General features: G+C 49.4%; 5 protein-coding genes across 6 annotated transcripts in view; all 5 read right to left on the minus strand.

Moving 5' to 3' along the window:
- The window catches only part of TSPEAR (thrombospondin type laminin G domain and EAR repeats), a 60798-nt gene that overhangs the window by 28459 nt on the left and 4768 nt on the right, over nucleotides 1–27571 (minus strand).
- LOC111828167 (keratin-associated protein 10-12-like) lies at nucleotides 2818–3505 on the minus strand. The gene is made up of 2 exons (XM_023763549.1): nucleotides 3367–3505; nucleotides 2818–3278 (listed from the first exon to the last, which is right to left on the minus strand). The coding sequence occupies exons 1-2, from the start codon at nucleotides 3503–3505 to the stop codon at nucleotides 2818–2820; spliced, it is 600 nt and encodes a 199-aa protein (XP_023619317.1).
- On the minus strand, nucleotides 6926–7601 carry LOC106699033 (keratin-associated protein 10-8-like). Its single transcript, XM_023763532.1, is given in 3 exon segments — nucleotides 6926–7003; nucleotides 7005–7301; nucleotides 7332–7601. Coding segments are annotated over 3 exon segments (645 nt in total).
- On the minus strand, nucleotides 11851–17180 carry LOC111828162 (keratin-associated protein 10-7-like). Its single transcript, XM_023763540.1, has 4 exons — nucleotides 17032–17180; nucleotides 16482–16881; nucleotide 13853; nucleotides 11851–12269 (listed from the first exon to the last, which is right to left on the minus strand). Exons 1-4 carry the CDS (start codon nucleotides 17178–17180, stop codon nucleotides 11851–11853), a joined length of 969 nt encoding a protein of 322 aa, XP_023619308.1.
- Nucleotides 20558–21819, minus strand: LOC106699034 (keratin-associated protein 10-7-like). 2 transcript variants are annotated; one of them, XM_014465397.2, is made up of 3 exons: nucleotides 21567–21819; nucleotides 21448–21518; nucleotides 20558–21339 (listed from the first exon to the last, which is right to left on the minus strand). In XM_014465397.2, the coding sequence occupies exons 1-3, from the start codon at nucleotides 21604–21606 to the stop codon at nucleotides 20794–20796; spliced, it is 657 nt and encodes a 218-aa protein (XP_014320883.1). In that variant the 5' UTR covers nucleotides 21607–21819; the 3' UTR covers nucleotides 20558–20793. The 2 variants fall into 2 exon arrangements, with proteins under 2 accessions (XP_014320883.1, XP_023619314.1); XM_023763546.1 differs by having other exon boundaries at nucleotides 21448–21819.

Below are 27571 nucleotides of genomic sequence, written 5' to 3' on the forward strand. Positions count from 1 at the left end.
GGTTTGGGCACTGCCCCCTGTCACGCTGATCCGGTGCCAGGAGGCCTCGAGGCTCCGCTGATCCCGGTGCTGGGAGGCTTGTTACCCTTTTACTATATAGGATGGAGGCCTGGGGGCCGGCTGGTTTGCCCTGAAGGGTGTCCTGGATCAGGGTGGGGGTCCCCACTGGGGTGCCTGGCCAGTCTGGGTGAGGAGCTGAGGGCTACTTTCAGGCTGGCAATTGACTGAAGCTCCCAACCACTCCTTTGTTTCTTTTTCTTTCTTTTTTTTTTTATTCTGGGCCAGCTTTAGCTCTGGCTCTAGCTCTGAGGCTTCCGCTGCTATAATCGAAATAATGTATAACTTCAGCTCTGAGATCCCGGCAGGTTGAAAGCTGGTTTCTACATTTGCAACATAGTACATAGTTGCTTAGAGTTGCAACTCAGAGGCCGGCAAGTCAGGCGGGGAACGTTGGAGTCTGCAGTCCCTGGAGCAAGCAAGCCTCATGTTCGCTTCCAGCTGCCTGGCTGCCGGCCGCCATCTTGGCTGACAGTCAATTGGCATAAGGATATGCTGATTAGCCAATGGGAAGGGTAGCGGTCCAACGCCAATTACCATGTTTCTCTTTTATTAGTGTAGATTTTATTCACTTTTTACAGATAGGGGAGAGAGATAGTTAGAAACATCGATGAGAGAGAAACATCGATCAGATGCCTCTTGCACACCTACTACTATGGATGTGCCCACAACCAAGGTATATGTCCTGGACCGGAATCGAACCTGGGACCTTTCAGTCCGCAGGCCGACACTCTATCCAATGAGCCAAACCAGTCAGGGCAAGTTAAGGGTTTTTTTGTTCATTCCTAGGTCACTGTAAACTTCAGAGGGAACCTTCCCTAACTCAATCTCTGAGGCCAGGATTACTGATACCAGAGCCAGACAAAGACACTACAAGAAAAGAAAGGTACAGGTCAATAGCCCCTATGGACATTGATGTAAAAACACTAAACAAATTACTAACAAATCAAATTCAGCAGCAGATGAAGAGATTTATACACCTCAGCCAAGAGAGATCTATTGCTGAAATGCAAGGATGGTTCTACATCTGATAGTTGTATGTAAAAATACTCAACAAACTAGAACTGGAAGGAAACAGCATATATATAAGTATATATGAATATATAGATGAATATGTAGGAATAACCTACAGCAAACATCACACTCAATTTTAAAGACTGAAAGCTTTTCCTCTAAGATCAGAAACAAGATAAGGATGCCCACTTGTGCCACCTCCATTCTCCATAGGACTGGAAACTCTGGGAAAGCAGATAGAGAGTGAAAGAAATAAACGGCATCTAAATCAGGAAAAAGCAAAATAATCTGTGTTCACAGATGCTATCATATTAAATGCAGAAAATCCTAAAAATTCTTGGGAATGGCTCATTCTTTAGAGTTTGCTATCAGCGTTGTCAGGTAGGACTGAACCACTGGGGCTCATTTTACCCACAACGGAGGCAATGCCCCTGAGTGGTCTCCCCGATGTCCTGAATCAGGACCATGTTCCACCTGGCAGGTGGGAATAGGCGCTGCTGTAGGCATGTTTGGTGTTTGGGATGAGCCCTCTAGTTCTGTGGGTTTCCCCAATCCCAGACTCACATGGGTTGCTGACCATTACTTAGCTGACACTTGAGGGAGACCCTCTGAGGACCAAGAGTTACTCAGGGCAGGTCTCCGCTGTCTGTTACTCTGGCCATAAACACTAGCTGCATGGGGCTCCCCCAAATCCCAGGGCTGCCTCTGACTCAGGGGTGCATGGAGCACTTGGGTTTTCCATTTTTGCACCAGGGCCTGGACATGCTCTCATGGCGGTGAGTCGGGCCGACTGTGAGGCTCACTCTGTTGGTTCCCCTCTCAGGGGTCCCTGTTCTGTGACCTTCAAGTCCAGCATCTGAATACCATGGCTCCACAATTTGGCTAATTGTTTGGTGTGGCCCTGGCGGGAAGGTCATCCAGTCCCTCTGACTCTATCAGGGTTGGAGCTGCCCCTCCCTGCTTCCCTCCATCAGGTCTCTGCTCACGGTGCAGACCTGTGGGCGGACCACAGGGGAGGCCCCAGGCCCACAGTCTGTGCTGCAAGGAGCCCCTGGTATTTCAGATGGGACAGTGGGTGAATGGCCCCTGGGCCTGACTCTCCTAGACCATGACTTTCTGCAGGAGACCAGCCTGAGGAAGTCCAGGCACAGGTCCAGCAGGCACTGACCTCGGGCCATGGCACCCCACCGGGAGGAGTTAGGCCACTGCCCTTTGGGATCTCTGAGCCACTCATTTCTAGAAATATCCGTGGCCGAAGAAGACAATGTCTGGTGAAAACCACTGGCCCCACCCCTCCCCCATGAAATCAGAAGAAGGAAGCGATCAGGTGCTGAGGTGAGTTTATTGGGTGCCCGAGGAGGTGCTGACCAGCTGAGAGTAGAGGTCAAGTGACTCAACAGAGAAACTAGGAGGAAAGGACAGGTGGCCCTGGGCAGGTGGAGGCATCGCGTAGGAGGCAGAAGCCGAGGGAGCAGTGAGGTCCAGGGGTCCTTAGGGCAGAGGTCGGGTCAGGTTAGTGGAGACTGAGGTTCCCCGTCCTGAGTGGGGGCAGCCACCTCACACTGCTCAGGACCAGACTGAGGGCGGCTGGGAGGACCACAGTCACGGGGTGAAAACTCAGCCAGGCAGGTCCTGGGGGACATGTTTGCTCAGCAGCAGGATGTCTGGGCTGAGGTGGGGACGCAGCAGGCTGGGTGAGAGCACACGGGGCGGCAGAGCAGGGACATGCAGGAGGATGGGCGGGCATCAACAGCTGGGCTGGCAGGAGGAGGCAGGGCCACAGCAGGAGGAGGGTCTGCAGCAGCTCGAAGGGGCTGGGCAGGGGGTGGCCCCAGAACAGACAGGCTTGCAGCAGATGGGTGTGCAGCAAACAGGTTTGCAACAGACAGGCCTACAACAGACAGGCTTACAGCAGACGGGTGTGCAGCAGACGGGTGTGCAGCAGGCGGGCACACAGCAGGCCTGCTGGCAGGGGGAGGAGGTGCAGCAGACAGGTGTGCAGCAGGCGGGCACACAGCAGGCCTGCTGGCAGGGGGAGGAGGTGCAGCAGGAGGGCTGGCAGCTAGACTGCTGGCAGCATGAGGGCGTGCAGGAGCTGGTGCAGGTTGACTGGCAGGGGCTGGACACACAGCTCACTGGGGCACAGACAAGGGTCAGGCAGGTGGTAGGGGTGCAACAAGTGGACTGGCAGCAGCTGGGGGCAGCAGCTGGGGACACAGCAGCTTGAGGTGCAGCAGGAAGGCTGGTAGCAGCTGGAGGTGCAGCAGGAAGGTTGGCAGCAGCTGCAGGTGCAGCAGGAGGGCTCACAGCAGCTCTCTGGACAATCGTCCACCTGCCAGGAGGAGTCCGTGCAAGAGTCACAGGACCCAGGCAGACAGGCCCGGCTGCCATAGCTCAGGTCATTGGAGCAGATGGACAGGTTGGAAGCGGCCATGGTGGGGCAGTGGGGCTGGAGGAGGGTGTGAGTGTGTGAGTGTGTGAGTGAGTGTGAGTGTGTAAGATGCCCAGGGCTGTTGGCTTTTATACCCTCCTGGTGTTTGTTTTCTAAGCAGGAGGCTCCCCACGCCTCCTTTCCTTGTTGATATTTTGAGCTGAGTCCTGGGCGCCCGTATTTCCTCTGGATTATTTCCAGGAAAGAGTCTGCTGCTTGTAAAAAGTCTGTTTTGTTGAAGAGGGGGTTAGCCCCCTGCCCTGTGTGTGCTTCCCAAGCAAACACCCCTGGAAACATCTGGAGTGGGGGAGCGCTGGCACCCCCACCCGCCCTGCTGTGCTAAACTTCCAGCTGTTCTCCCTGACGTTGCAAGGGATGGTTTGACTCCCAGAGTCAGAGGCAGGGCAGCAGGGGCTGAAATTGGGGCTCTGCTGCTCATTGCTGCTGGACATCCCCACACACAGGCGGCTGAGGAGGGGGCACCAGCCACAGAGGAACGCAGTAAAGGGGAAGATAGACGGACGAGGGTCTCAAGCAGCAAGAATGACAAAAGCTTTGGCTATTTGAGCTCCTTTGCCTTTCCAAATACTTTTACTAACAAAAAATAATTCTGCTGCTATTTTTATTGGGATTGCCTTGAATCTACAGATCAATCTGAAGGTAACTGACATCACAATGTCTCCACCGTGAAGATGCTCTAATTCTCCATTTATTCATGTCTTCTTCAGTTCATTTCATCAGTGTTTTTATAGTTTTCATTATATTAGATTTATGCTATTTTTCATTTTTTATTTTGTTGTAAGTCATACTTTTAAACAAAAAGTTTGAAATCCAATTCTTTATTAATATTATATGGAGGTGGCAAAAGTAGGTTAAATTACCAGTCATCATTAGCTAAAATATAAATCATAGGTAAGGATACAAAATAATAACAATAATAAGGAGGCAAAGAATACAAATCAATAATAAAATTATTCAAAAACAAACAACAACATAAGAATAAGCTCAGTTTCATGTACTCATAACTGTAAATCTCCTTTTGCCCACCTCCGTATAGAACTACAATTAATTTTTATTATTTTAAGTTTGCATTCTTCAACCTTGCTAAACTCTTATATTTCCAGGAGACCTTTTATAGATTCCTGGGGGTGTTCTATGTGGACAATCATGTCCTTTGTGAATAGAGACCATTTCATTTCTGCATTTCCAATATGCCTGCCATTTACTTATTTCTCTTGTCTTGTTCTGGCTCAGACCCTCAGTATGAGGCTGAATAGTGTGGTGGGAGGGGACATCTGTGTCTTGTTCCTAGTCTCAAGGAAAAGTGTTGTCTTTACAATGGAGTGTGGTGTTGGCTGTGAGAGTTTCATAGATGCCTTATATCAAGTTAAGGATTTTTGTTCATCCCGAGGTCACTGTAACCTTCAGAGGGAACTCTCCCTGACTCATCCTATAAGGCCCGTATTAATGTGATACCATAGACAGACAAACACACTACAAGAAAAGAAAGCTACAGGTCAATATCCCTTATGAACATTGATGTAAAAACACTCAAAAAATACTAACAAATCAAATTTAGCAGCAGATTAAGAGATTTATACACTCACCCAAGAGAGATCTATTGCTGAAATGCAAGGATGGTTCTGCATGTGATAGTTGATCAGTGTAATATACAACACTGATAGAATGAGGAGGAAAATCTATGACCGTCTCAACTGATGCAAAGAAACCCTCCACACTTGACAAAATTCAACACACTTTCATGATAAAAATACTCTACAAACTAGAAATGGAAGGAAACAGCATATATATAAGTATTTATGAATATATAGATGAATATGTAGGAATAACCTACAGCAAACATCACACTCAATTTTGAAAGACTGAAAGCTCTTCCTCTAAGATCAGAAACAAGATAAGGATGCCCACTTGTGCCACCTCCATTCTCCATAGGACTGGAAACTCTGGGAAAGCAGATAGACAGTGAAAGAAATAAATGGCATCTAAATCAGAAAAAAGCAAAATAATTTGTGTTCACAGATGCTATCATATTAAATGCAGAAAATCCTAAAAATTCTTGGGAATGGCTCATTCTTTAGAGTTTGCTATCAGCGTTGTCAGGTAGGACTGAACCACTGGGGCTCATTTTACCCACAACGGAGGCAATGCCCCTGAGTGGTCTCCCCGATGTCCTGAATCAGGACCATGTTCCACCTGGCAGGAGGGAATAGGCGCTGCTGTAGGCATGTTTGGTGTCTGGGTGAGCCCTCTAGTTCTGTGGGTTTCCCCAATCCCAGACTCACATGGGGTTGCTGACCATTACTTAGCTTACACTTGAGGGAGACCCTCTGAGGACCAAGAGTTACTCAGGGCAGACTCCCCTCTCTGTCACTCTGGTCATAAACACCAGCTGCCTGGGGCTCCCCCAAATCCCAGGGCCGCCTCTGACTCACGGGTGCATGGAGCCCCTGGGTTTTCCATTTTTGCACCAGGGCCTGGACATGCTCTCATGGCGGTGAGTCGGGCCAACTGTGAGGCTCACTCTGTTGGTTCCCCTCTCAGGGATCCCTGTTCTGTGACCTTCAAGTCCAGCATCTGAATACCATGGCTCCACAATTTGGCTAATTGTTTGGTGTGGCCCTGGCGGGAAGGTCATCCAGTCCCTCTGACTCTATCAGGCTTGGAGCAGCCCCTCCCTGCTTCCCTCCATCAGGTCTCTGCTCACAGTGCAGCCCTGTGGGCGGACCACAGGGGAGGCCCCAGGCCCACAGTCTGTGCTGCAAGGAGCCCAGGCGTTTCAGATGGGACAGTGGGTGAATGGCCCCTGGCCTGACACTCCTAGACCATGACTTTCTGCAGGAGACCAGCCTGAGGAAGTCCAGGCACAGGCCCAGCAGGCACTGACCTCGGGCCCTGGCGCCCCACCAGGAGGAGTTAGGCCACTGCCCTTTGGGATCTCTCAGCCACTCATTTCTAGAAATATCCGTGGCTGAAGAAGACAATGTCTGGTGAAAACCACTGGCCCCACCCCTCCCCCATGAAATCAGAAGAAGGAAGCGATCAGGTGCTGAGGTGAGTTTATTGGGAGCCCGAGGAGGTGCTGACCAGCTGAGAGTAGAGGTCAAGTGACTCAACAGAGAAACTAGGAGGGAAGGACAGGTGGCCCTGAGGCAGGTGGAGGCATCGTGTAGGAGGCAGGAGCCCAGGGAGCAGTGAGGTCCAGGGGTCCTGAGGGCAGAGGTCAGGTCAGGTTAGTGGAGACTGAGGTTCCCCGTCCTGAGTGGGGGCAGCCACCTGACACTGCTCAGGACCAGACTGAGGGGCGGCTGGGAGGACTACAGTCACAGGGTGAAAACTCAGCCAGGCTGGTCCTGGGGGACATGTTTGCTCAGCAGCAGGGACATGCAGGAGGATGGGCGGGCATCAACAGCTGGGCTGGCAGGAGGAGGCGGGGCCACAGCAGGAGGAGGCGGGCACGCAGCAGGCAGGCCTGCACACGGGGGCGGCAGATGAGGGACACGCAGGAGGAGGGTCTGCAGCAGCTCGAAGGGGCTGGGCAGGGGGTGGCCCCAGAACAGACGGGCTTGCAGCAGATGGGTGTGCAGCAGACAGGTGTGCAACAGACAGGCGTACAACAGACTGGCTTACAGCAGACGGGTGTGCAGCAGACAGGTGTGCAGCAGGCGGGCACACAGCAGGCCTGCTGGCAGGGGGAGGAGGTGCAGCAGGAGGGCTGGCAGCACGAGGGTGTGCAGGAGCTGGTGCAGGTTGACTGGCAGGGGCTGGACCCACAGGTCACCTGGCAGCAGGGGCTGGACACACAGCTCACTGGGGCACAGACAAGGGTCAGGCAGGGGGTCCGGTTACAACAGTTGGGGGTGCAGCAGGAAGGCTGGCAGCAGCTGGGGACACAGCAGCTGGAGGTGTAGCAGGAAGGCTGGCAGCAGCTGGAGGTGCAGCAGGAGGGCTCACAGCAGCTCTCTGGACAGTCGTCCACCTGCCAGGAGGAGTCCATGCAAGAGTCACAGGACCCGGGCAGGCAGGCCCGGCTGCCATAGCTCAGGTCATTGGAGCAGACGGACAGGTTGGAAGCGGCCATGGTGGGGCAGTGGGGCTGGAGGAGGGTGTGAGTGTGTGAGTGTGTGAGTGAGTGTGAGTGTGTAAGATGCCCAGGGCTGTTGGCTTTTATACCCTCCTGGTGTTTGTTTTCTAAGCAGGAGGCTCCCCACGCCTCCTTTCCTTGTTGATATTTTGAGCTGAGTCCTGGGCGCCCGTATTTCCTCTGGATTATTTCCAGGAAAGAGTCTGCTGCTTGTAAAAAGTCTGTTTTGTTGAAGAGGGGCTTGGCCCCCTGCCCTGTGTGTGTTTCCTAAGAAAACACCCCTGGAAACATCTGGAGTGGGGGAGCGCTGGCACCCCCACCCGCCCTGCCGTGCTCCACTGCCAGCTGTTCTCCCTGACATTGCAAGGGATGGTTTGAATCCCAGAGTCAGAGGCAGGGCAGCAGGGGCTGAAATTGGGGCTCTGCTGCTCATCGCTGCTGGACATCCCCACACACAGGCGGCTGAGGAGGGCGCACCAGCCACAGCGGAACGCAGTAAAGGGGAAGGTAGACGGACGAGGGTCTCCAACAGCAAGAATGACAATAGCTTTGGCTATTTGAGCTCCTTTGCCCTCCAAATACTTTTACATTCAGCTTATTGATAACAAAAAATAATTCTGCTGCTATTTTTATTGGGATTGCCTTGAATCTACAGATCAATGCGAAGGTAACTGGCATCACAATGTCTCTACCTGTGAAGATGCTCTAATTCTCCATTTATTCATGTCTTCTTCGGTTCATTTCATCAGTGTTTTTATAGTTTTCATTATGTTACATTTATGCTAGTTTTCATTTTTTATTTTGTTGTAAGTCATAGTTTTAAACAAAAAGTTTGAAATCCAATTGTTTATTAATATTATATGGAGGTGGGCAAAAGTATATTAAATTACCAGTCATCATTAGCTAAAACAAAAATCATAGGTAAGGATGCAAAATAATAACAATAATAATGAGACAAGTAATACAAATAAATGATACAATTTTTAAAAAACAAAGAATAACATAAGAATAAGCTCTGTTTCGTTCACTGATAACTGTAAATCTCCTTTTGCCCACCTCCGTGTAGAAGTACAATTAATTTTTATTATTTTAAGTTTGCATTCTTCATCCTTGCCAAAGTCTTATATTTCTAAGAGACCTTTTGTAGATTCCTGGGGGTGTTCTATGTGGACAATCATGTCCTCTGTGAATAGAGACAATTTATTTCTTCATTACCAATATGCCTGCCCTTTACTTCTTTCTCTTGTCTTGTTCTGCTGGCTCAGACCCTCAGTATGAGGCTGAATAGTGTGATGGCAGGGGCCACCTGTGTCTTATTCCTAGTCTCAGGGAAAAGTGTCTTTTCAATGGAGTGTGGTGTTGGCTGTGAGAGTTTCATAGATGCCTTATATCAAGTTAAGGATTTTTTTTTTAAATTATACTTTTATTTATTTCAGAGAGGAAGGGCGACGGAGAGGAGATTGAAACATCAATGATGAGAGAGAATCACTGATTGGCTGCCTCCTGCATGCCCCCACTGGGGACCAAACCCACAACCCAGGCATGTGCCCTTGACGGGAATCGATCCCAGGACCTTTCCGTCCACAGGCCGATGCTCTACCCACTGAGCCAAACCAGCCAGGGCATGCAGTAAGCATTTCTTTTTTTTTATTATTTAATATATTTCATTCACTTCTTACAGAGAGGAGAGAGAGATAGTTAGCAACATCGATGAGAGAGAAACATCGATCAGCTGCCTCCTGCACACCTACTACTATGGATGTGCCCACAACCAAGGTACATGTCCTGGACTGGAATCGAACCTGGGACCTTTCAGTCCGCAGGCCGACGCTCTATCCAATGAGCCAAACCAGTCAGGGCAAGTTAAGGATTTTTTGTTCATTCCTAGGTCACTGTAAACTTCAGAGGGAACCTTCCCTAACTCAATCTCTGAGGCCAGGATTACTGATATCAGAGCCAGAAAAAGACACTACAAGAAAAGAAAGGTATAGGTCAATAGCCCCTATGAACATTGGTGTAAAAACACTAAACAAATTACTAACAAATCAAATTCAGCAGCAGATTAAGAGATTTATACACCTCAGCCAAGAGAGATCTATTGCTGAAATGCAAGGATGGTTCTATATATGATAGTTGTATGTAAAAATACTCAACAAACTAGAACTGGAAGGAAACAGCATATATATAAATGTATATGAATAAAAAATGAATATGTCTGAAAAACCTACAGCAAACATCACACTCAATTTTGAAAGACTGAAAGCTTTTCCTCTAAGATCAGAAACAAGATAAGAATGCCCACTTGTGCCACCTCCATTCTCCATAGGACTGGAAACTCTGGGAAAGCAGATACAGTGAAAGAAATAAACAGCATCTAAATCAGAAAAAAGCAAAATAATCTGTGTTCACAGATGCTATCATATTAAATGCAGAAAATTCTAAAAATTCTTGGGAATGGCTCATTCTTTAGAGTTTGCTATCAGCTTTGTCAGGTAGGACTGAACCACTGGGGCTCATTTTACCCACAATGGAGGCAATGCCCCCTGAGTGGTCTCCCGATGTCCTGAATCAGGACCGTGTTCCACCTGGCAGGAGGGAATAGGCGCTGCTGTGGGCATGTTTGGTGTCTGGGATGAGCCCTCTAGTTTTGTGGATTTCCTCAATCCCAGACTCACATGGGGTTGCTGACCATTACTTAGCTGACACTTGAGGGAGACCCTCTGAGGACCAAGAGTGACTCAGGGAAGGTCTCCCCTCTCTGTCACTCTGGCCATAATCACTAGCTGCCCTGGGGCTCCCCCAAATCCCAGGGCTGCCTCTGACTCAGGGGTGCATGGAGTGCTTTGGTTTTCCATTTTTGCACCAGGGCCTGGACATGCTCTCATGGCGGTGACTCGGGCCGACTGTGAGACTCACTGTCTTTGTTCCCCTCCCTCAGGGGTCCCTGTTCTGTGATCTTCAAGTCCAGCATCTGAATACCATGGCTCCACGATTTGCTAATTGTTTGGTGTGGCCCTGGCGGGAAGGTCATCCAGTCCCTCTGACTCTATCAGGGTTGGAGCAGCCCCTCCCTGCTTCCCTCCATCAGGTCTCTGCTCACAGTGCAGACCTGTGGGCGGACCACAGGGGAGGCCCCAGGCCCACAGTCTGTGCTGCAAGAGGCCCCAGGCATTCAGATGGGACAGTGGGTGAATGTCGCCTGGGCCTGACTCTCCTAAGACCAGCGGTTCTCAACCTGTGGTCACGACCCCTTTGGGGGTCGACCCTTTCACAGGGTCGCCTAAGACCATCGGAAAACATATATAATTACATATTGTTTTTGTGATTAATCACTATGCTTTAATTATGTTCAATTTGTAACAATGAAAATACAGCCTGCATATCAGATATTTACATTACGATTCATAACAGTAGCAAAATTACAGTTAGAATTAGCAACTAAAATAGTTTTATGATTGGGGGTCACCACAACATGAGAAACTGTATTAAAGGGTCGCGGCATTAGGAAGGTTGAGAACCCTTGGTTTAGATCTTAGAACTTAGCTCCTTTAGCTAAGCTCCTCTGACCCCCAAATGCCTTTCAAAATTATGCTTCGTCTCTGGACTCCTATTTAATCTACGCACAGCCTTCTCCAGATTTCCTGAATCCTTGATGCTGGAATAAGAACCCCAACAGTTCCCCACCAGGAGGAGTTAGGCCACTGCCCTTTGGGATCTCTCAGCCACTCATTTCTAGAAATATCTGTGGCTGGAGCGGACCTATGTCTGGTGAAAACCACATGGCCCCACCCCTCCCCAATGAAATCAGATGAAGGAAGCGATCAGGTGCTGAGGTGAGTTTATTGGGTGCCCGAGGAGGTGCTGACCAGCTGAGAGTAGAGGTCAAGTGACTCAACAGAGAAACTAGGAGGGAAGGACAGGTGGCCCTCAGGCAGGTGGAGGCATCGTGTAGGAGGCAGAAGCCCAGGGAGCAGTGAGGTCCAGGGGTCCTGAGGGCAGAGGTCAGGTCAGGTTAGTGGAGACTGAGGTTCCCCGTCCTGAGTGGGGGCAGCCACCTGACACTGCTCAGGACCAGACTGATGGGCGGCTGGGAGGACCACAGTCACGGGGTGAGACCCGAGTTCGGCTGGTCCTGGGGGACATGCCTGCTCAGCAGCAGGACTTCTGGGCTGAGGTGGGGACGCAGCAGGCCGGGCGGGAGCACACGGGGCGGCAGAGCAGGGACATGCAGGAGGATGGGCGGGCATCAACAGCTGGGCTGGCAGGAGGAGGCAGGGCCACAGCAGGAGGAGGTGGGCACGCAGCAGGCAGGCCTGCACACGGGGCGGCAGATGAGGGACACGCAGGAGGAGGGTCTGCAGCAGCTCAAAGGGGCTGGGCAGGGGGTGGCCCCAGAACAGACGGGCTTGCAGCAGATGGGTGTGCAGCAGACAGGTTTGCAACAGACAGGCCTACAACAGACTGGCTTACAGCAGACGGGTGTGCAGCAGACAGGTGTGCAGCAGGCGGGCACACAGCAGGCCTGCTGGCAGGGGGAGGAGGTGCAGCAGGAGGGCTGGCAGCTAGACTGCTGGCAGCACGAGGGTGTGCAGGAGCTGGTGCAGGCTGATTGACAGGGGCTGGACCCACAGGTCACCTGGCAGCAGGGGCTGGACACGCAGCTCACTGGGGCACAGAAAAGGGTCAGGCAGGGGGTCAGGGTACAACAGCTGGGGGTGCAACAGGTAGACTGGCAGCAGCTGGGGACACAGCAACTGGAGGTGCAGCAGGAAGGCTGGCAGCAGCTAGGGGTACAGCAGGAAGGCGGGCAGCAGCTGGAGACACAGCAAGTGGGGGAGCAGCAGGAGGGCTCACAGCAGCTCTCTGGACAGTCGTCAACCTGCCAGGAGGAGTCCGTGCAAGAGTCATAGGACCCGGGCAGGCAGGCCCGGCTGCCATAGCTCAGGTCATTGGAGCAGACAGACAGGTTGGAAGCGGCCATGGTGGGGCAGTGGGGCTGGAGGAGGGTGTGAGTGTGTGAGTGTGTGAGTGAGTGTGAGTGTGTAAGATGCCCAGGGTTGTTGGCTTTTATACCCTCCTGGGTGTTTATTTCCCAAACAGGAGGCTCCCCACGCCTCCTTTCCTTGTTGATATTTTGAGCTGAGTCTTGGGCGCCCGTATTTCCTCTGGATTATTTCCAGGGAAGAGTCTGCTGCTTGTAAAAAGTCTGTTTTGTTGAAGAGGGGCTTGGCCCCCTGCCCTGTGTGTGTTTCCCAAGCAAACACCCCTGGAAACATCTGGAGTGGGGGAGCGCTGGCAGCCCCCCCTGCCCTGCCGTGCTCCACTGCCAGCTGTTCTCCCTGACGTTGCAAGGGATGGTTTGAATCCCAGAGTCAGAGGCAGGGCAGCAGGGGCTGAAATTGGGGCTCTGCTGCTCATCGCTGCTGGACATCCCCACACACAGGCGGCTGAGGAGGGGGCACCAGCCACAGCGGAACGCAGTAAAGGGGAAGATAGACGGACGAGGGTCTCCAGCAGCAAGAATGACAATAGCTTTGGCTATTTGAGCTCCTTTGCCCTCCAAATACTTTTACATTCAGCTTATTGACAACAAAAAATACTTCTGCTGCTATTTTTATTGGGATTGCCTTGAATGTACAGATCAATGCGAAGGTAACTGACATCACAATGTCTCCACCGTGAAGATGCTCTAATTCTCCATTTATTCATGTCTTCTTCGGTTCATTTCATCAGTGTTTTTATAGTTTTCGTTATGTTACATTTATGCTATTTTTCATTTTTTATTTTGTTGTAAGTCATAGTTTTAAACAAAAAGTTTGAAATCCAATTGTTTATTAATATTATATGGAGGTGGGCAAAAGTATATTAAATTACCAGTCAACATTAGCTAAAACAAAAATCATAGGTAAGGATGCAAAATAATAACAATAATAATGAGACAAGTAATACCAATAAATAATACAATTATTAAAAAACAAACAATAACATAAGAATAAGCTCAGTGTCGTTCACTCATAACTGTAAATCTCCTTTTGCCCACCTCCGTGTAGAAGTACAATTAATTTTTATTATTTTAAGTTTTCATTCTTCATCCTTGCCAAACTCTTATATTTCCAAGAGACCTTTTGTAGATTCCTGGGGGTGTTTTATGTGGACAATCATGTCCTCTGTGAATAGAGACAATTTATTTCTTCATTACCAATATGCATGCCCTTTACTTCTTTCTCTTGTCTTGTGCTGGCTCAGACCCTCAGTATGAAGCTGAATAGTGTGATGGCAGGGGCCACCTGTGTCTTATTCCTAGTCTCAGGGAAAAGTGTCTTTTCAATGGAATGTGATGTTGGCTGTGAGAGTTTCATAGATGCCTTATATCAAGTTAAGGATTTTTTTTAAAATTATACTTTTATTGATTTCAGAGAGGAAGGGAGACGGAGAGGAGATAGAAACATCAATGATGAGAGAGAATCACTGATTGGCTGCCTCCTGCATGCCCCCACTGGGGACCAAGCCCACAACCCGGGCATGTGTCCTTGACGGGAATTGATCCCAGGATCTTTCCGTCCACAGGCCGATGCTCTACCCACTGAGCCAAACCAGCCAGGGCATGCAGTAAGCATTTCTTTTTTTTTATTATTTAATATATTTTATTCACTTCTTACAGAGAGGAGAGAGAGATAGTTAGCAACATCGATGAGAGAGAAACATCGATCAGCTGCCTCCTGCACACCTACTACTATGGATGTGCCCACAACCAAGGTACATGTCCTGGACCGGAATCGAACCTGGGACCTTTCAGTCCGCAGGCCGACGCTCTATCCACTGAGCCAAACCAGTCAGTTCAAGTTAAGGATTTTTTGTTCATTCCTAGGTCACTGTAAACTTCAGAGGGAACCTTCCCTAACTCAATCTCTGAGGCCAGGATTACTGATACCAGAGCCAGACAAAGACACTACAAGAAAAGAAAGGTACAGGTCAATAGGCCCTATGAACATTGCTGTAAAAACACTAAACAAATTACTAACAAATCAAATTCAGCAGCAGATTAAGAGATTTATACACCTCAGCCAAGAGAGATCTATTGCTGAAATGCAAGGATGGTTCTACATATGATAGTTGTATGTAAAAATACTCAACAAACTAGAACTGGAAGGAAACAGCATATATATAAATATATATGAATAAAAAATGAATATGTATGGAAAACCTACAGCAAACATCACACTCAATTTTGAAAGACTGAAAGCTCTTCCTCTAAGATCAGAAACAAGATAAGGATGCCCACTTGTGCCACCTCCATTCTCCATAGGACTGGAAACTCTGGGAAAGCAGATACAGTGAAAGAAATAAACAGCATCTAAATCAGAAAAAAGCAAAATAATCTGTGTTCACAGATGCTATCATATTAAATGTAGAAAATCCTAAAAATTCTGGGGAATGGCTCATTCTTTAGAGTTTGCTATCAGCTTTGTCAGGTAGGACTGAACCACTGGGGCTCATTTTACCCACAACGGAGGCAATGCCCCCTGAGTGGTCTCCCCGATGTCCTGAATCAGGACCATGTTCCACCAGGCAGGAGGGAATAGGCGCTGCTGTAGGCATGTCTGATGTCTGGGATGAGCCCTCTAGTTTTGTGGGTTTCCCCAATCCCAGACTCACATGGGGTTGCTGGTCATTACTTAGCTGACACTTGAGGGAAACCTTTTGAGGACAAAGAGTTACTCAGGGCAGGTCTTCGCTCTCTGTCACTCTGGCCATAAACTACAGCTGCCTGGGGCTCCCCCAAATCCCAGGGCCGCCTCTGACTCAGGGGTGCATGGAGCGCCTGGGTTTTCTATTTTTGCACCAGGGCCTGGACATGCTCTCATGGCGGTGAGTCGGGCCGACTGTGAGGCTCACTCTGTTGGTTCCCCTCCCTCAGGAGTCCCTGTTCTGTGACCTTCAAGTCCAGCATCTGAATACCATGGCTCCACGATTTGCTAATTGTTTGGTGTGGCCCTGGCGGGAAGGTCATCCAGTCCCTCTGACTCTATCAGGGTTGGAGCAGCCCCTCCCTGCTTCCCTCCATCAGGTCTCTGCTCACAGTGCAGACCTGTGGGCGGACCACTGGGGAGGCCACAGGCCCACTGTCTGTGCTGCAAGGAGCCCCAGGCGTTTCAGATGGGACAGTGGGTGAATGGCCCCTGGGCCTGACACTCCTAGACCATGACTTTCTGCAGGAGACCAGCCTGAGGAAGCCCAGGCAGAGGCCCAGCAGGCACTGACCTCGGGCCCTGGCACCCCACCAGGAGGAGTTAGGCCACTGCCCTTTGGGATCTCTCAGCTACTCATTTCTAGAAATATCTGTGGCTGGAGTGGACCTATGTCTGGTGAAAACCACATGGCCCCACCCCTCCCCGATGAAATCAGATGAAGGAAGCGATCAGGTGCTGAGGTGAGTTTATTGGGTGCCCGAGGAGGTGCTGACCAGCTGAGAGTAGAGGTCAAGTGACTCAACAGAGAAACTAGGAGGGAAGGACAGGTGGCCCTGGGCAGGTGGAGGCATCGTGTAGGAGGCAGAAGCCGAGGGAGCAGTGGGGTCTAGGGGTCCTGAGGGCAGAGGTCAGGTCAGGTTAGTGGAGACTGAGGTTCCCCATCCTGAGTGGGGGCAGCCACCTGACACTGCTCAGGACCAGACTGAGGGGCGGCTGGGAGGACTACAGTCACAGGGTGAAAACTCAGCCAGGCTGGTCCTGGGGGACATGTTTGCTCAGCAGCAGGGACATGCAGGAGGCTGGGTGGGCATCAACAGCTGGGCTGGCAGGAGGAGGCAGGGCCACAGCAGGAGGAGGCGGGCACACAGCAGGCAGGCCTGCACACGGGGCGGCAGATGAGGGACACGCAGGAGGAGGGTCTGCAGCAGCTCGAAGGGGCTGGGCAGGGGGTGGCCCCAGAACAGACGGGCTTGCAGCAGACGGGTGTGCAGCAGACAGGTTTGCAACAGACAGGCCTACAACAGACTGGCTTACAGCAGACGGGTGTGCAGCAGACAGGTTTGCAACAGACAGGCCTACAACAGACTGGCTTACAGCAGACGGGTGTGCAGCAGACGGGTGTGCAGCAGGCGGGCACACAGCAGGCCTGCTGGCAGGGGGAGGAGGTGCAGCAGGAGGGCTGACAGCACGAGGGTGTGCAGGAACTGGTGCATGTTGGCTGGCAGGGGCTGGACCCACAGATCACCTGGCAGCAGGGGCTGGACACACAGCTCACTGGGGCACAGACAAGGGTCAGGCATGGGGTCAGGGTACAACAGCTGGGGGTGCAGCAGGAGGGCTGGCAGCAGCTGGGGACACAGCAGCTGGAGGTGCAGCAGGAGGGCTGGCAGCAGCTGGGGATACAGCAGCTGTGGGTGCAGCAGGAGGGCTGGCAGCAGCTGGGGACACAGCAAGTGGGGGCGCAGCAGGAGGGCTCACAGCAGCTCTCTGGACAGTCGTCCACCTGCCAGGAGGAGTCCATGCAAGAGTCACAGGACCCGGGAAGGCAGGCCCGACTGCCATAGCTCAGGCCATTGGAGCAGACAGACAGGTTGGAAGCGGCCATGGTGGGGCAGTGGGGCTGGAGGAGGGTGTGAGTGTGTGAGTGTGTGAGTGAGTTAGTGAGTGTGAGTGTGTAAGATGCCCAGGGCTGTTGGCTTTTATACCCTCCTGGGTGTTTGTTTTCCAGCAGTAGGCTCCCCACGCCTCCTTTCCTTGTTGATATTTTGAGCTGAGTCCTGGGCGCCCGTATTTCCTCTGGATTATTTCCAGGAAAGAGTCTGCTGCTTGTAAAAAGTCTGTTTTGTTGAAGAGGGGGTTGGCCCCCTGCCCTGTGTGTTTCCCAAGCAAACACCCCTGGAAACATCTGGAGTGGGGGAGCCCTGGCAGCCCCACCCGCCCTGCCCTTCTCCACTGCCAGCTGTTCTCCCTGATGTTGCAAGGGATGGTTTGAATCCCAGAGTCAGAGGCTGGGCAGCAGGGGCTGAAATTGGGGTTCTGCTGCCTACGCTGCTGGACATCCCCACACACAGGCGGCTGAGGAGGGGGCACCAGCCACAGCGGAACGCAGTAAAGGGGAAGATAGACGGACGAGGGTCTCAAACAGCAAGAATGACAATAGCTTTGGCTATTTGAGCTCCTTTGCCTTTCCAAATACTTTTACATTCAGCTTATTGACAACAAAAAATAATTCTGCTGCTATTTTTATTGGGATTGCCTTGAATGTACAGATCAATGCGAAGGTAACTGACATCACAATGTCTCCACCCATGAAGATGCTCTAATTCTCCATTTATTCATGCCTGCTTTAGTTCATTTCATCAGTGTTTTTATAGTTTTCATTATGTTACATTTATGCTATTTTTCATTTTTTATTTTGTTGTAAGTCATACTTTTAAACAGAAAGTTTGAAATCCAATTCTTTATTAATATTATATGGAGGTGGCAAAAGTAGGTTAAATTACCAGTCATCATTAGCTAAAATATAAATCATAGGTAAGGATACAAAATAATAACAATAATAAGGAGGCAAAGAATACAAATCAATAATAAAATTATTCAAAAACAAACAACAACATAAGAATAAGCTCTGTTTCATGTACTCATAACTGTAAATCTCCTTTTGCCCACCTCCGTATAGAACTACAATTAATTATTATTTTAAGTTTGCATTCTTCAATCTTTCCAAACTCTTATATTTCCAGGAGACCTTTTATAGATTCCTGGGGGTGTTCTATGTGGACAATCATGTCCTCTGTGAATAGAGACCATTTCATTTCTGCATTTCCAATATGCCTGCCATTTACTTCTTTCTCTTGTCTTGTTCTGGCTCAGACCCTCAGTATGAGGCTGAATAGTGTGGTGGGAGGGGACATCTGTGTCTTGTTCCTAGTCTCAAGGAAAAGTGTTGTCTTTACAATGGAGTGTGGTGTTGGCTGTGAGAGTCATAGATGCCTTATATCAAGTTAAGGATTTTTTGTTCATCCCGAGCTCACTGTAACCTTCAGAGGGAACTCTCCCTAACTCATCCTATAAGGCCCGTATTACTGTGATACCAGAGACAGACAAACACACTACAAGAAAAGAAAGCTGCAGGTCAATATCCCTTATGAACATTGATGTAAAAACACTCAAAAAATACTAACAAATCAAATTTAGCAGCAGATTAAGAGATTTATACACTCACCCAAGAGAGATCCATTGCTGAAATGCAAGGATGGTTCTACATGTGATAGTTGATCAGTGTAATATACAACATTGATAGAATGAGGAGGAAAATACATGACCGTCTCAACTGATGCAAAAAAACCCTCCACATTTGACAAAATTCAACAAACTTTCATGATAAAAATACTCAACAAACTAGAAATGGAAGGAAACAGCATATATATAAGTATATATGAATATATAGATGAATATGTATGAATAACCTACAGCAAATATCACACTCAATTTTAAAGACTGAAAGCTCTTCCTCTAAGATCAGAAACAAGATAAGGATGCCCACTTGTGCCACCTCCATTCTCCATAGGACTGGAAACTCTGGGAAAGCAGATAGACAGTGAAAGGAATAAAGGGCATCTAAATCAGAAAAAAGCAAAATAATCTGTGTTCACAGATGCTATCATATTAAATGCAGAAAATCCTAAAAATTCTGGGGACTGGCTCATTCTTTAGAGTTTGCTATCAGCTTTGTCAGGTAGGACTTAACCACTGGGGCTCATTTTACCCACAAAGGAGGCAATGCCCCCTGAGTGGTCTCCCGATGTCCTGAATCAGGACCGTGTTCCACCTGGCAGGAGGGAATAGGCGCTGCTGTGGGCATGTTTGGTGTCTGGGATGAGCCCTCTAGTTTTGTGGGTTTCCTCAATCCCAGACTCACATGGGGTTGCTGACCATTACTTAGCTGACACTTGAGGGAGACCCTCTGAGGACCAAGAGTGACTCAGGGAAGGTCTCCCCTCTCTGTCACTCTGGCCATAAACACTAGCTGCCTGAGGCTCCCTCAACGCCCAAGGCCACTTCTGACTCAGGGGTGTATGGGGCGCTTGGGTTTTCCATTTTTGCACAGGAGAGTGGAAATGCTCTCATGATGGTGAGTTGGGGCAACTGTGAGACTCACTGTCTTTGTTCCCCTCCCTCAGGGGTCCCTGTTCTGTGATCTTCAAGTCCAGCATCTGAATACATGACTCCAGGATTTGCTAATTGTTTGGTGTGGCCCTGGCGGGAAGGTCATCCAGTCCCTCTGACTCTATCAGGGTTGGAGCAGCCCCTCCCTGCTTCCCTCCATCAGGTCTCTGCTCACAGTGCAGACCTGTGGGCGGACCACAGGGGAGGCCCCAGGCCCACAGTCTGTGCTGCAAGGAGCCCAGGCATTTCAGATGGGACAGTGGGTGAATGGCCTCTGGGCCTGACACTCCTACAGCAGGGTCCTCAAACTTTTAAACAGGGGCCAGTTCACTGTCCCTCAGATCATTGGAGGGCTGGACTATAGTTTAAAAGAAAATTTTGAACAAATTCCTATGTACAGTGCACATATCTTATTTTGAAGTAAAAAAACAAAACGGGAACAAATACAATATTTGTATTTGCATGTGGCCCGCAGGCCGTAGTTTGAGGACCCCTGCCTTAGACCATGACTTTCTGCAGGAGACCAGCCTGAGGAAGTCCAGGCACAGGCCCAGCAGGCACTGACCTCGGGTCCTGGTGCCCCACCAGGAGGAGTTAGGCCACTGCACTTTGAGATCTCTGAGCCACTCATTTCTAGAAATATCCGTGGCTGGAGCGGACCAATGTCTGGTGAAAACCACATGTCCCCGTCCCTCCCCCATGAAATCAGAAGAAGGAAGCGATCAGGTGCTGAGGTGAGTTTATTGGGTGCCCGAGGAGGTGCTGACCAGCTGAGAGTAGAGGTCAAGTGACTCAACAGAGAAACTAGGAGGGAAGGACAGGTGGCCCTGGGCAGGTGGAGGCATCGTGTAGGAGGCAGAAGCCCAGGGAGCAGTGAGGTCCAGGTGTCCTGAGGGCAGAGGTCAGGTCAGGTTAGTGGAGACTGAGGTTCCCCATCCTGAGTGGGGGCAGCCACCTGACACTGCTCAGGACCAGACTGAGGGGCGGCTGGGAGGACCACAGTCACGGGATGAGACCCGAGTTCGGCTGGTCCTGGGGGACATGCCTGCTCAGCAACAGGACGTCTGGGCCGAGGTGGGGACACAGCAGGCCGGGCGGGAGCACACGGGGCGGCAGAACAGGGACATGCAGGAGGATGGGCGGCAGCAACTGGGCTGGCAGGAGGAGGCAGGGCCACAGCAGGAGGAGGCGGGCACGCAGCAGGCAGGCCTGCACACGGGGCGGCAGATGAGGGACACGCAGGAGGAGGGTCTGCAGCAGCTCGAAGGGGCTGGGCAGGGGGTGGCCCCAGAACAGACGGGCTTGCAGCAGACGGGTGTGCAGCAGACAGGTTTGCAACAGACAGGCCTACAACAGACTGGCTTACAGCAGACGGGTGTGCAGCAGACGGGTGTGCAGCAGGCGGGCACACAGCAGGCCTGCTGGCAGGGGGAGGAGGTGCAGCAGGAGGGCTGGCAGCACGAGGGTGTGCAGGAGCTGGTGCAGGTTGACTGGCAGGGGCTGGACCCACAGGTCACCTGGCAGCAGGGGCTGGACACACAGCTCACTGGGGCACAGACAAGGGTCAGGCAGGTGGTCGGGGTGCAACAAGTGGACTGGCAGCAGCTGGGGACACAGCAGCTGGGGGTGCAGCAGGAGGGCTGGCAGCAGCTGGGGACACAGCAGCTGGAGGTGCAGCAGGAAGGCTGGCAGCAGCTGGGGACACAGCAGGTGGGGGCGCAGCAGGAAGGCTCACAGCAGCTCTCTGGACAGTCGTCCACCTGCCAGGAGGAGTCTGTGCAAGAGTCATAGGACCCGGGAAGGCAGGCCCGGCTGCCATAGCTCCGGTTGCTGGAGCAGACGGACAGGGTGGAAGCGGCCATGGTGGGGCAGAGGCTGGTGGTGAGCTGGGAGGACCGAACGGGTATGTGCGTGCCTATGAGTGTGTGTAAATTGTCCTAGGTCTCCAGCGCTTTTATATCTGGTCCCTGGCCTTTGTTGTCCCTACAAAAGGCTCACATGCCCCCTTTCCTTGTTGGGTCAGTGCAGGGCCCGGAAGCCTCATTAGGTGAGTCAGATGCCCGTGGGGACCGTGATGGGAGCCTGACCCCTGTTTGGCCCTCGGGGAAACTGGCGCTAGGGCCCTGCTTGGTCAAACGGTTCCTCCTGCAGGTCCTGATGGTTCGGGGCAATGTGTGGCCGCCATTCTCTCAGGCAGATGGTGGAGGTGGTCGCCGGTAGGGCTGCTTGTGGTTGTGTTGGGTCCCGCGGATTGTTAGAGGCCTGCTCCTCGTGCTCCTGGAGAGGACCTCGGGGATGGCCGGTCTCCTCTGGACCCTCACTGGGCCAGGTCTGCTTGGTTTGCTGCTTCACACCCACACGTAGGTGAGGAGTGGGGAGGTGTGGACATTGGGCCGGAGTGGTCTCTGGGCCGACAGGCAGTCCTGGGAATTCGGAAGGGAGCCAGGACAGCATCTTTCTCAGCCCTGCTTGCACATCTGTCTGGTGTGCACTGGGGGAGAGGGGCCTTAACCTCACCCTTACCCTCTTACCCTCTGATAGCATCCTACCTAACCTTAGCACAAATCACAACCAGGAGATTGAAAATCCACCGGTTTTATACAGATTTCATCAGATTTACATGCACTGTGTGTGTGTGTGTGTGTTTCTATGCAGTATTTTCACATTTGAAGATCATATAATCACCCCCACCATTAGACACAGTGTTGTACCATTACTGAAAGGCTCCCACATCCACCCCTTTAGACCATACTCACCTGTACTCTCACCCCTAATCCCTGACAACCACCTCTCACTTCTCCATCTCTATTCTCAGCTATGCCAAGAACGTATATAAATGGAGTCATACACTGTGTCACTTCTCCAGAGGGACTTTCTCAGACGGCGTAATTCCCTTGCAATCCAAGCAAGCTGCTGGGATGTCACTGATTTGGTCCTTTCTATTGAGGATGACGCTCTATGGTGTGGACGTCCAGGTTGCTTAACCATTTATCTGTCAAAGGACAGCTGGGTTGTGCGAAGGTCTTTAACTACACATTCAATATTTTCAATAGATATAGAGCTACTCTGGTTATATATTTCTTCTTGAGTGGGTTTGGCAGTTTGTTTCTGTCAAGGCATTTGTCCATTTTATTTAGGTTGTCAAATTTGTGGACATAAAGTTGTTCATAATGTCCTTATTATACTTTCAGTGTCTGTAGGATCTCTAATGATGTCGCATGATATTGGGGACTAGTGTCTTCTCTCTTTGTTTTGCTGGTCAGTATGGATAAAGATTTATCAATGTTTTTGATCTTTTCAAGGAAACAGCATTGGGTGTGTCCCCCGCCACCCCATTTCTTTTTTCCCATTTCATTGCTTTCCTCACTGATCTTTGGCATTGTCTTTCTGCTCTGAGCTTTATTTGCATCCTAGCTTCTTAAAGTAGAAGGTAAGGTCATTTATTTAAGAACTTTTTTGTTTTCTTTATTATTATTTTTTATTATTATTATAAGTAGTTTTATTTTTGTTTTGTTTTGTTAATCCTCACCTGAGGATATTTTTGCCCCATTGATTTTTAGAGAGAGTGTAAGGATGGGGAAAGACACACAGAGAGAAACATCGATGTGAGAGAGAAACATCAATTTGTTGTCTCCTGCAAGCACCCCTCCTGGGGCCCGGAGAAGCCTGCAACTGAGGTGAGCACCCTTGACCAGAATCAAACCTGTGACCCTTCAGTCCACGAGCTGACACTCTAACCCAGGGGTGGGCAAACTTTTTGACTCGAGGGCCACAATGGGTTCTTAAACTGGACCGGAGGGCCGGAACAAAAGCATGGATGGAGTGTTTGTGTGAACTAATATAAATTCAAAGTAAACATCATTCCATAAAAGGGTACGGTCTTTTTTTCTTTTAGTTTTATTCATTTCAAACTGGCCGGATCCGGCCCGCGGGCCGTAGTTTGCCCACGGCTGCTCTAACCACAGAGCCAAAGTGGCTAGGACTGAACTTCCTTGTTTTCTGAAAAGGACATTCAGTACTCTAAATTCCCCCCTTAGTATTGCTTTAGCAGGATGCCACACATTTTGACATGTGTTTAATTTCTGTATAGTTCAAATATTTTCTAATTTTCCCTTTCATTCTTCTTTGATCTACATGCTCTTTACAAGTCGGTCTTATTTTTGAATATTTGGGGGCTTCACATAATCTTTTTAATACTGAGGTTCTAATTTAATTACATTGTGATGAGAGTCCATGCACTGTGTAATTTAAATTCTTTTACATTTGTTGAGACACGTTTTACAGCCCACAATGTGGTCTATCTTAGTAAATGTGGTCTATATTGGTCCCTGTTTTTCATGCACTTAAAAAGAATGGTTATTCTATTCTCAACAAAATATTAGCCAGTGAGATACAAGAATACATTAAAAGAATTATATACCATGACCAAGTGGGATTCATCCCAGGGATGCAAGAATGGCTCAACACCCATAAATCAATTACTGCAATATATCCCATTCAAAAATAAAGGATAGAAACCATATAATCATCTCAATAGATGCAGAAAAAGCATTTGACACAATTCAACACCCTTTTATGATAAAAACTCTCAACAGAGTGGGTGTAAAAGGAACATATCCCAGCATAATAAAGGCCACACATGACAAACCCACAGCTAATACCACACGCAGTGGTGGAAAGCTGAAAGCCTTTCCTCTGAGATCAGGAGCAAGACAAGGACACCCACTATCACCACTTCCATTCAACATTGTCCTGGAAGTTCTAGCCACAGCAATCGGGCGAGACAGAGTAATAAAAAGCAGAATTGAACCGTGACTTCCTGGTTCATAGGTCGATACCCAACCACTGAGCCACGCCAGCTGGGCAAGACGTTACGTTTTTAAACTGAGCTACATGCAAATGGAGGAGAAATTTTTGCCAGAATCTTCTTAGAACAGATTGGAGTAATTTACAGGCAACAAGAAGTTGGTGTGAATTTTTCACGTATCATGTACAAGAATATTGATCTACTATTGGGTCATAGCTAAACTGGTCATGTTTTCTTTCTCCCTCCCTCTCTTTCTTTTCTTTTCTTTTTTAAATATATTTTTTTATTGATTTCAGAGAGGACGGGAAAGGAAGAGAGATAGAAACATCAATAATGAGAAAGAATCATAGATTGGCTGCCTCCTGCACACCCCCCACTCGGAATGAAGCCCACAACCCTGCAACCCTGTCATGTGCCCTGACTGGGAATTGAACCATGACCTCCTGGTTCATAGGTCGACGCTCAGCCTCTGAGCCACACTGGCCCGGCCCTCTCTTTCTTTATAAGAGTAATGGTTCACTTGTCAGTGTGGGTTCTCTACGGAGCAGATGCCAACAGGATAGCTCTGCCAGGGAGTTATTGCAGGAATGTCCATGAGAGAGTAGGATGAGCTGAGCAGGTGGGAGGAGCCAAGCAGGCGAAGGGAGCCCAAGTGGGCCAAGACTCAGCTGCCTCCTTTGAGCGGATGCGGAGAACAGAAGGCCGGGTGAGCAGCACCTCAGACCACAACGTAGCTCTGAGAAGGCCTCCAACAGGTGGGGGTTCCTGGAGCAAAGAGGCCTGTGAGAGGAGACGTGTGCCCTGCAGGTCCCCTGCTGTGCTTGGTCAATGGCCGAGAGTAGCCTGGGTGGAGCTGAGGTGCATGAGGGATGGTGCCTGAGTGTACATCAACCACGCTCTCATGGGGGTTTCTCCTGAGGGACTTCCGGTGGTGCCCACAGGGACAGCCTAGTGTGCCTTTGATAAGCAGCAGCTGACAGTGAAGGAAACACTGTGTTCACCACCCCCAGGACCCCACACCAGGAGGGAGGGCCATGGGGTGCCAAGGAGGAGAGGGCAGGTGTGGGAGTGGGTTCCAGCAGCACTAGGCCCCCAGAGGCCTTATGATTGACATGCGTGCATGTGGAGGTGCCAGGCAAGCACAGGGGGGCTGCTCCATGGTCATGCCACACTTGGACTCCTGGCTTTTTCTGGTTCTCTTTTCCCATGAAAAGTCACAGGAGGTTATGTCAGGAGTCCTGGGGGGCTGTGCATGCGCCCTGCTCCTCAGCCCCCGCCACATTGCACTAGGATCAGGAAAGAAAATGTGAATAAGTATATGGTGTAAGGAAGGAAAGTTTATCAACCAGATGGGCATGTCCTGTCACAGGACTGACAAGGTGCAGGAATTGGAGCAGGTTGAGGAGAGAGGGGAGAACTTGGACCCAATTTGATGACTTACCAATAAATGATATAAACTAGATGAGATGAACAAGTACTCAGGAACAAAAGAACTGCAAAATTAATATTCTGAGAACTGCAAGGCATTGTTTTTATGTCAAAGAAGTTCTAAATCAGTGAGAAACATCCCATGTTCATGGATCAGAAGACAATATTGCTAAGAAGCAACACTCCCCGATCTATCTGCATATCTGTGCAGTCCTTCTCAGAACCCAAGCCGACTTCTTAGTAAAGGCTGACAAGTTGATTTTGCAATTCATATGGAGTTACGAGGAGTGAATAGCCAAAACAATCTTGAACAAGAACAAATTTGGAAGACTCACACTTCCCAATTTCAAGATTTACTACAAAGCTACAAGAATCAAGACAGTGTGGTGCTGGCATAAGAACAGACAATATTGATTTATCAATGAAATAAAATTGAGAGTCCAGAAATAAACTCATACATGTATGGCTGACTGACTTCAACAAGGTTCCAAGACCATTCAATGGGAAAAGAATAGTCTCTTCAACAAATGGGGTTGGGACAACTGGAAATCCATAGGCAAAAAGAATGAAATTGGACCCCTACCTTATACCATACACAAAAAATTAACTCAAATTGGCCAAAGACCTAAATATAAGAGGTAAAGCTATAAAACTCTTAAAAGAAAGCATTGGGGTAAATTTTCATGACCTCAGATTTGGTGCTAGATTCTAAGATATGACACTAAAAATATAAGCAAGAAAGGAAAACTAAGATAAATCTGACTCTACCAAAATTAAAAGTTGGTTTTGTGCTTCAAAGGGCACTACCAAGAAAGTGAGAAGACAACCAACAGAACAGGAGAAAATATGTGCTAATCATATGTGGTAGGTGACTTTATCTAGAATATATAAATTCATGTAACTCACTAATAAAAAAGGAAAATAACGCAATTAAAAACTGGGCAAAGGGCCCTTGCCAGGTGGCTCAGTTGGTTGGAGCATCGTCCCTTTCACCAGAAGGTTGTGGGCTTGATTCCCAGTTGGAGCACATACCTAGGTTGCAGGTTCAATCCCCAGTCACACTTATGGAAGAGCAAGGACTTGGACTTGTAAACAGAAAGGGTTTGTCACACGCCTAGGAAGTGCGTTGTCTTGGAACCCACACTATAGGAGGCAACCAATTGACGTTACTCTCTCACATTGATGCCTCTCCTTTTTCTCTCTCTTTTAAAATCGATAAAAACATATCATTGGATAAGGATTAAAAAAACCAACAACTGGGTGAAGGATTTGAAAAGACCTTTCTCCAAAAAAAGATACACAAATTCACACATGGAAAACACGCAACATCATTATTCATCAGGGAAATGCAAATCAAAGCCTCAATGCAATACTGTTTCAGGCTCATGAGGACGGCTAGAATACAAAAGTCAGATAATAACAAGTGTTGACGAGGATGTGGAGAAATTGCAACCCCCAATCACTGCTGGTGGGAGTGTAAGATGGCTCAGCTACCTCAGGAAACAATCCGTCTGTTCCTCCAAGTGAATCATAGAGTCACCATGAGCCAGCAATCCCACTCCCAGGTATGTGAGCTCCAAAATAAAAATGTT

Source organism: Myotis lucifugus, unplaced genomic scaffold (genome assembly GCF_000147115.1).
Source record: "Myotis lucifugus unplaced genomic scaffold, Myoluc2.0 scaffold_291, whole genome shotgun sequence".
NCBI lineage: Eukaryota > Metazoa > Chordata > Mammalia > Chiroptera > Vespertilionidae > Myotis > Myotis lucifugus.

What these genes read in the sequence shown, in the direction of transcription:
- LOC111828162 (XM_023763540.1), bottom strand. Translation starts at nt 17,180, where the DNA reads ATGGCCGCTTCCAACCTGTCTGTCTGCTCCAATGGCCTGAGCTATGGC. An exon ending in GAGCCCTCCTGCTGCGCCCC is followed by an intron (nt 16,882 to 17,031) that starts CACTTGCTGTGT and finishes CTGTTGTACCCT; the next exon opens with GACCCCATGCCTGACCCTTG.
- LOC111828167 (XM_023763549.1), bottom strand. Translation starts at nt 3,505, where the DNA reads ATGGCCGCTTCCAACCTGTCCATCTGCTCCAATGACCTGAGCTATGGC. An exon ending in GAGCTGCTGTGAGCCCTCCT is followed by an intron (nt 3,279 to 3,366) that starts GCTGCACCTGCA and finishes CTGTGTCCCCAG; the next exon opens with CTGCTGCCCCCAGCTGCTGC.
- LOC106699034 (XM_023763546.1), bottom strand. Translation starts at nt 21,606, where the DNA reads ATGGCCGCTTCCACCCTGTCCGTCTGCTCCAGCAACCGGAGCTATGGC. An exon ending in GCTGCGCCCCCACCTGCTGT is followed by an intron (nt 21,340 to 21,447) that starts GTCCCCAGCTGC and finishes AGCTGCTGCCAG; the next exon opens with TCCACTTGTTGCACCCCGAC.